At 40.8% G+C, this 8,779-nt stretch overlaps 1 protein-coding gene across 1 annotated transcript; it reads left to right on the forward strand.

The window, feature by feature from the left end:
- The first annotated feature begins 677 nt into the window (after positions 1 to 677).
- LOC133870995 (serine/threonine-protein kinase-like protein At1g28390) lies at positions 678 to 2,680 on the forward strand. The gene has a single exon (XM_062308320.1). The coding sequence runs from the start codon at positions 940 to 942 to the stop codon at positions 2,482 to 2,484; it is 1,545 nt and encodes a 514-aa protein (XP_062164304.1). The 5' UTR covers positions 678 to 939; the 3' UTR covers positions 2,485 to 2,680.
- Positions 2,681 to 8,779: the final 6,099 nt, after the last annotated feature.

Here is an 8,779-nt window from a genome sequence, read left to right on the forward strand (position 1 = left end):
GAATATTATAATATAAGATTAGAGATCCAAAACAATTTGAAAATCATTTGGGGGGAGTGGGGGGGGGGGGGGCGCAAAAGTCGGAGTCGAGTGTCACGGTTTCTGAGAGCGAAAAAAAAGTCAGAAAACTCATACGCAAGTAATTGTACACAATTTACCAAAAAAGAAGAGCGACTCTACCCTACAGACTACAACCAGTTTTTGAAATGTTGCGCATATTTAGGAATCGATTAAGCGTGGTACGTCGATTTGAAGTTTGAACCAATTGCCATCTCTTTGTGCTCCATATCATGGCACAGCAGGACAGAAAATCTATTCCCACTGCCACGTGTCAATGTCTGGTTGAAAATGGAATCATCGAACTTCTTGGACGCATTCGCTGCTGCTGTATCACAGTTTGGTCTAAATAGAATGGGAAACCTCCAATTATCATTTTATCCTTTTTTTTTTTTAATTTTTTTTTTTTTTTATGGAAGATTGATTGATTTGCTTTTCAAAGAAAAAAGAAGAAGGTAAAAGTGAGGACTAGTGTCATTGTCTCTAACGCATGGGCCCCATGATGAGGCTCTTTTAGACCAACCCCAAACCCCGAGAAAGAGAAAGGAGAAATTCCTCTCAAAGAAGCACGCGTTTGCATGTAACAACCAATAAAAAATATTTGCAAGCACACGTTGAGATTCAAAGCTTTGATTGTTTTATTTTATTTCACATCTCTCTCCGAAGCTGTAAATCAGCGATACGACTTTAGAGACAACAACACCCAAACCCACCTTTGCAGTAATGGGTTTTCCACCACCGCCTCCACCCCCACAACCACCTTTACCACCTCTCGTCCTTGGCGCTTTTTGTCTCTCTACTCTCTCTCCCATTTTCATATCAAACCCTCCCTGTTTCTCTCTCGGAGACCCACCTCCACCTGTGCTCGCTTGCTGATTCAGCATGGGCTATCTCTCTTGCAATGCAGAGTCCGCCATAGCCACCTGCGATCCCTACTATTGGGATCTCAAAAAGAAAGGAAGAACCAAGCCCACTAAGGGAGCGAAGAAAATCAGAGAGTTTTCCTACGCTGAGCTCGTCGCCGCCACCGGTGGGTTCGCAGCAGAGAGCTTTTTAGGCAAAGGCAGTCACGGCAGTGTCTACAGAGCCGTCCTCGACGACGGAAGGCTCGTCGCCGCCGTCAAGAAGACAAAGCTTTTCCACTCATCAACAACGAGCTTCCAAAACCACCGCAACAATAACTGCACCAGCCCCTCAGAGAACGAGATTGAGATACTCTCCAGGGTACACCACCCTCGCCTCGTGAATCTCCTAGGCTTCTGCGTTGACTCTAACGACACCAAACTCCTTGTCGTCGAGTACATGCCCAACGGCACCCTCTACGACCTCTTACACTCGCCCTCCAGATCACCCCCCGGTTGGATCCGCAGGGTCCGGTTCGCGGCCCAGATAGCGAAGGCGGTCCAAGCGCTCCACTCGGCCAACCCGCCCGTGATTCACCGAGACATCAAGTCCTCCAACGTCTTGATCGACGAGAACCGGAACGCCAGGCTGGGGGATTTCGGGCTGGCCCTGAGGGGACACGTTGAGGACGTGCGGGTTAAGTGCACGCCTCCGGCGGGGACGTTAGGGTACCTCGACCCGGGCTATCTTGCGCCGGGGGATCTGAGCGCCAAGAGCGACGTGTTCAGCTTCGGCATCTTGCTGTTGGAGATCATCAGCGGCAGGCACGCCATCGACGTGAACTACAGCCCGCCCTCGGTGGTCGACTGGGCGGTGCCGTTGATCAAGCACGGCGAATTCGACGAAATCTGCGACCGCCGGATCGGTTCTCCGGCGGACCCTTCTGTGATCCGTCACCTCACGGTGCTCGCCGCCAGGTGCGTCAGATCCAGCGCGGCGAAGCGGCCGGCGATGTCGGAGGTGGTGGAGTGTTTGAAAATCGTCTCCAAGAAGGCCCACACGCCGCCGATCTGGAACAATCTCAGGCGGCGCGTGAGGCGCGAGGAGGATTCTCGGCCGTTGATGAAGTGGGAAGTGTATGACAGGAGTGAAGAGGTCGTTAAGGTTGCAAAACTTGGAACCATGAGGAATAGGAGAAAAGTATCCAGTGTTCCGGGTGCAGAGTATGGGAGTGATCATGAAGCTTTTGGTTCGTCTGTTGGTGATCGAATGGTAAGGTCAAAATCAGTTGGTTATTTTAGCGAAACAAAAGTGGGGTCCGATTCAAGTAATGGCGCTAATTGGTGTTTGTTGGCTCGGAGGAAGCCGGCGGGGGTGGCGGTGAAAATGCCAGCGGTGAGGCTGAGCAAGTCAAGGTCGATGGGAGTGCTGCACAGTCCACGCCTATTACAGTGCAAGAGTAGAGCGTTTGTGTTTGATTTTGGAGGGAATAGTCAAACAAAATTGGATATTTCCAAGCTGGTGATTAGTTTGGATGACAAGTCTGAAAATGAAAGCCTTGAGAAACCATTGTTTTCCACGTAAAACCGCTCCGATTGTTCAGAATACAAGGTTGTAGTCTCAATATCACTGCCCCCACAATGGCTGTACTGTACTATCTGAGTGTGTTTTTTTTTGTTCATACGGTCCGTCTTCATTGATTACCATGTGATGTAAATGGAGATGGGACCAATTTATATTCACCTCTGATAATTGGAGAAGTTTAATTTGGATGGTTAAAGTCTCCTAAAATATGCATTGAGCTGCTAGTACGTTACAGCTATAGTTTAGCTGCTATTTGTATTGACTCTTAAAAGTAACTCTATTATGCTACCGGCCGGGGGATGCATGTCAAAGTATCCGGCTTCTATGCTATAAAAATATTGGAAGGTTAGATTTAATCACATTCCATTTTAAGCAGCACGTCGTCGTTTTTTATCCAAACTCTTCTTCTTTTGTCTTTTTTCCATGTCAAGATAAGCCCTAAGGATTAATGATTGGATTGAGGTCAGCCTAATGAAAAATAAATAAATATATATTTAAAGAAGTTAAAGGGACTGATTGGGTGGTCCAACCACTACGAGAATTCTCTCGTTTTTTGAGGAGATCGTCGACATTCAAAATAAAAAGGGCGTAAAGCGGTAAAGGCGTGTTAAGTGTGATTGACCATCCTCTCAACTCTAGGACTAATATTAGCAGTTTCTTTAATTTTTTATTTTTTTTTAGATGTAAGAAATTTTTTTTAAAAATTAATTAAATCACATTCTTTTAACATTTATTTGAAATAATATATAAATAATTTTTGTTTTCTTAATATTTAATTTAAAGAATATTGGAATAGTATAAAAAAACTATTGTGGAAACAGATTGTCTCAATTTCATTTTCTGTTGGTGCATTTAAAAGGGGTAAAATAAACATTTTATTTTTTTGGACCATTTTACCACTCCTAAATACACTAACGGGCTCCTCTTCATTTCAAAGATGAACGTTTGTGCATTTTCTAACTATTGTGGAGTGTATTTAAATGGAAAAGCAAAAAGTTGTTTAATTTCTTATAAAAAAGTTTAAGAAAAACTGCTAGTAGTATTATAAGGAAATGCATGGTTAGGGTGGTTGGTCGTCCCAAAATGACTTGAGGGCAGTTAGTTTAAAATAAATAAATAAATAAAATAAATACTTATGAGATAGTCTATCACCTCAAAGTGTGTTTAGGATTGCGATTTCATAGACAAAAAATGAAATTTTAAACCAAATCGCAGAAAATAAATCGTTTGAGAATTGCGTTTTTAAAAATTTGCGATTTGAAACCGCAGAAAACTGCCTTTTCAAATCGCAGCTAAATAGATGTTTTTTTGAAAACGCAGAATTTTAAAGGTTAACCTGAGATTTTAAATGCCAAACTACGATTTTGCCAAACGCTTAACTTCGTTTTTAAAAATTACTTTTTCAAATTAGACATTTTTAAATCAGACTTTTTGAAATTGCAAACTCAAACGGACCCTAAACCAATTATGGAATTACGATAAATAATAATAAAAATAAAAATAAAAAAGTATGTTTACTTCCAGATCATTTTGAGACACTCTCCTACAAACATAATTCAACATATTCTACTGAGAAACGTTGATCATTTTATATTATTACGGGAGATATTCTCCGATTCTCCGAAGATCATAATCACTGATCTTGAAAATACTGTTTGGTGGTGGGTTGCATTCTCCTTGCAAATAATGGATTGCATACTATTCTGGTTGAAATTATGGGTATATTTCAATTAAATTAAGCTTCTGGCCATAAAGAAACAAAATTCTAAGCTTGTTTTTTGGGTTAGTGTGGCATGCAAATGCATTCAATAAGGTTCTCTCACTCTCAAGTTATCTCCCACAACTCATCAAACAAAAAGTATCTTCTTAATTGCATAGGAAACGATCAACTTTGGCTCACATGTTTTCATGGAACATCGATAAAAAGAAATATATATATATATATATATATATATATATATATATATATATATATATATATTATAGCCTTTGCTTCTAGGAGAAGACAAGAATCCCAGGGAATTGAAGTCAAAGGCAGGTGCAAGTATTTGGGAATTGAGTAATATTATTTACGGAGGATATGCTTTGAGCTTCGACTGGAGGCATTGGATGCTTTGGAGGGTTATTTCCTTTGTATGGGACGACCAATGGTCCTGAGTGTCCCACATCATTAATTTCTCTGTTTAAATCAAATGCCACCAAGTTGTGAAATTCTATCGTATACGTAAAAGTTGGGTGCTTTATTGAAGTAACGGGTTGTCTGAACAGTCCAGCAATATTTATTACCTGTCATTCTAGAATCAGGAAAAACCAACGGTTTACCGGAAATTAGGTTTGTCCGGTCGCCGTCTCACTTTTAATTTTCCTCTGAATACATATCCAGGTTTGTTCTGTGGAAGCAAATGCTGTCGCGCTATTATGAATTTGTGAGTGAATTTCTAGTGTGAAATTATTGGTGGAGGCCGTTCTGTCAGTCTCTCTGATATGCCTCACATGTAGGGTGTGATCTCTTGAATTTTCCACCCATTTTTTTCACGCAAGTGGCGTACTATATATATATATAACAAAGATTTTTAATTGGTTCATGTAATAAGTTCTTTTTTTATATATTTTAAACTAAAGACGTAAGCTACCCAACAAGTTATGCTCACTCCTTAGAGCACTCCCATCAGTGACCTTAAAGTGGTTCTCTTCTCTATGTTTAAGAAAAATATGATAAAAAACACCAAAAATTAACCTCCAACAAATACTCTAAAATTAGGTTTTTTGGTTGGGAAGCACGGTTGCTTCCCAACCTATTATTTTAATAAAAAAAAAAGCTCTCTCCTCTATCTTCCCCCCATCGCTGAAGCTCTCCCTCGGCTTCAAACCTCGCCTCCCACCCATCCACGCCTCCTCTTCCACAAATTCACCATCCCACCATCGCCGGCCTCGTCCTTAGCCTCCTGCCCGTCAGAGCCTGGGCCTTCCTCGGCCTCACCGCCTCCGCCATCACTAAAACCCTGTCCTTCTCCTGCGCCATCTCTGCCTTCACCAACAAGGTCATCTGGCTCATCGTCATCTCCTTCTTCGCTTGTGGCTTCGTCAAGACTGGCTTGAGCGATAGGATCGCCACCTACTTCGTCAAATGGCTGGGCAAGAGTACTTTGGGGTTGTCCTACGGATTGACGATCAGCGAGGGCCGGCGGCGTCTTCTTGCCAATAATCAAGTCTTTGTTGCTATCGGCGGGGAGTAAACCAGGCGATCCGTTGGCGAAAAAGCTAGGGACTTGAGGCTGTGTTTGGAATGCGGAAAAAGAAAGGCAGAGGATATTGGGGGAATTGTGAGAATTGCAGGAGAGAGGAATTCGGTGAAAGGCAAGGAATTGAGGTTGCTGTGGTTGAAGATAGAGGGTTTTGGGGAGAGGATTGAGGAGGCCGTGGAGGGTGAGGGAGGCGAAGGCGAGAGATGAGGGATTTGGGGAAGTTTCAGGAGAAGATGAGAGAGAGGAAGAAAGAAAAAAAGAAATAAAATAAGAAAGAGAAAAAATAATAAAATAAGATAAAGAAATAGTATTTAATTGATATAAGGAAAATTTAGGGAATCTATTGTGGGATTTTTTTTATAGTGAAGTAAAAAGTAGTTTTACTCCCTGAATATAAGGAAAATGGTAGGAAAACTGATGGAAGTGCTCTTATTGAATCCTCTCGTGAAGGTAAGCTTTAGGTTACTTTTGGTAAACTGTAATGATGACTTAGGAATAGGAATAAGTATTAATTACCAAGAATACAAGAAACTAAAATGAAATTATTATTCATATTTATTCGTGTGATTACAACACGATCCTAACCAAATTTCTTAAACTGGCACCAAAAAAAAAAAAAAAACATTTGAATTTGTGGTCTTCTTCATGTGTGGCAGATGATGATAGAGGGCCGTTGGAGACGGTGGCAGACAATGCTTCATGATGACAATGAGCTGCTGGAGACAACGGTAAACAGTGGCTGGTGACTGCGGTAGACGGTTGCTGGTGATGGTAGAGAACCTCGAGAGACGACAGTGGTCAATAACGACGGAGGGCCTCCAAAGATGGCGGCAAGCAATGGCTGGTGACAACATGAGGCTATTGAAGATGAAGACGAACAATGAGCAAAGATAGTGAAGGGTCTCCCATGACGATGATGGATGGTAATCAGTAACGATAGAAGACTTTCAAAGACTGCAATGAATTGTGGCTGGTGATGACAAATGGCCTCTAGAGTTGGCGACGAACGATGGCCTATGACGATGGAGGGCCTCCTACGACTATGGCCAATGACGACATCAAACAGTGGTCAATGATGGCAGAGTATCGCCAAATATGGTTATCAATGGTAAGCTGGGTCGGACAGTGGCAAAGGTGGGCAGCAGACAATGGCTGAAGATGAATACAAATTTTTATTTAAATTTTATTTTTTGCACCAAAAAGAGAAAAGTATTTTGAAACAATAATTTTTATGGCTTTTCCATTCATAGAAGAATAGTTATTCTTTACATTTTTTAGAGGAATAAATATTCTTCCTCATTTTAGGGAAAATTGTCATTCCATGAGAATAGTTATTCTCAATAATAACAACACAATCGAATTTTAGAATATCTCTTCCATTATGAAGTCTATTTTTGTGTACCAAAGGTAATTGTATCTAATTTTTAAATTAGAAATGTTTGGTTTTTATCTTTTGCCTATCTCTACACAAGAATTGGCAAATCTACCATTGAATATGCGAGACCAAATTGAATCAACATTTGGTCTCATAGATTCAATGATGAATTTACAAAAATGAATGCTAGACATCAAAACGCTTTTTTTTCAGAATTGGATTCCAACCTGATGTGTCACAATCTCATGAAATTTATCATTTTGGAAAATGTGCCACAATCTCATAGGATTGTAGCACATCAAGTTATAACCAAATTTTGGAAGAAAAAAAAATGTTGGGATGTCAAGCATTTTTCATTTACAAAAGAGATGGGTAGAAGATGTACAAGAGATAGACATTGTAACGACTCACCTCAACGACAGAATATTGTCCGCTTTTAATTCCCTCAAACCAGACTTTTCAGGAGGTCACCTATTCTGGTATTACTCTTGCAGAAGCACGCTTAACTACGAAGTTCTGATAGGTTCATGGCCATTACGGCTTTAAAACGCATTGTGTCAATAAGGGTGCGTTTATACATATAAGCACATCCTCATTCCCAGCCAATGTGGGACTTCACATACATGTATCATCTCTCTTTTCAAACTACAATGACTCGCTTTTCAAAATTTTATTGAAGGATTTGTTATTGGACTCGACACTCTTTTACAGGTGTAGTCCCCAACTAATTAAACTAACTCTTTGATACAAAAGAAAGACATCAATGACCTTAATACAAGGAAGCTTTCTTTCCATTAACTACAAAAAATTAGCAATTTAGTGGTGTTGCTATAGTAACTCACTTTAGGACACGCCACTAATTAGTGAAGTTTCATTTTATGAAACGTCACAAAATAATTTAGTGGCGTGCTAAATATGCCACCTCACAAATTAGTGGCGTGTCGAAACTGACACACCACTAATTTAGTGAGGTGTTAGATTGGCAGGCCACTATGTAGTGGTGTGTCTCTTTGACACCTCACTAAATTAGTGGCGTGTCAGATAGACACGCCACTAATTTTTCGTTTTCCCTCCTTTTTTCCACTCCAACTCACTCTCTATTTATTTTCGTTTTTTCCTCCTTTTCTCCTTATAGAAGATCGTCTCTCTTCTCCCCTACACAGGTATGATTCTTTCTTCCTTTCTTCTTTCTTGTTTTCCTTTCTTCTGTTTTGTCTTCTTTCTTTTTTCTTTTTTTTTTTTAATTTTTCTTTTTCTTAATCTGGGGCCTGAGACTGCATGGTTGGTAAGGACATGGAAGGATTGGCTTGAGGCCTTTGAAACTCTTGTCGATGGAGTACTTGTTGCTGTAGATATGGTAGATTTTGTTGTTGTTGTTGTCACCGTCGTTGGTCTTGGATTCCCACAAAACCAGTGGAAGAAGCCTGGAAAGCAGTGGTTATGGGTAGCTCTACAAGATGTGGAAAAGAAAATGGGTCGCTTTCCTCTTCAAAAGTTAGAGATGCCAGATAAGCCAAAGGGTCTTCTGGAGCGGCGGCAACAGCGGTAGTAATGATCTTTTTGGCGGTAGTAGATTTACAACTCCACACCACTGCATGTAGATCTTAGTCCTCAGCGCAAAATTTTGGTGGTCACGGCATTGCCTTTGAAGTAATTGGACAAAGAAGTTTGGCTG

The sequence above is a fragment of the Alnus glutinosa genome, chromosome 6, assembly GCF_958979055.1.
Source record: "Alnus glutinosa chromosome 6, dhAlnGlut1.1, whole genome shotgun sequence".
In the NCBI taxonomy this organism is placed as follows: domain Eukaryota; kingdom Viridiplantae; phylum Streptophyta; class Magnoliopsida; order Fagales; family Betulaceae; genus Alnus; species Alnus glutinosa.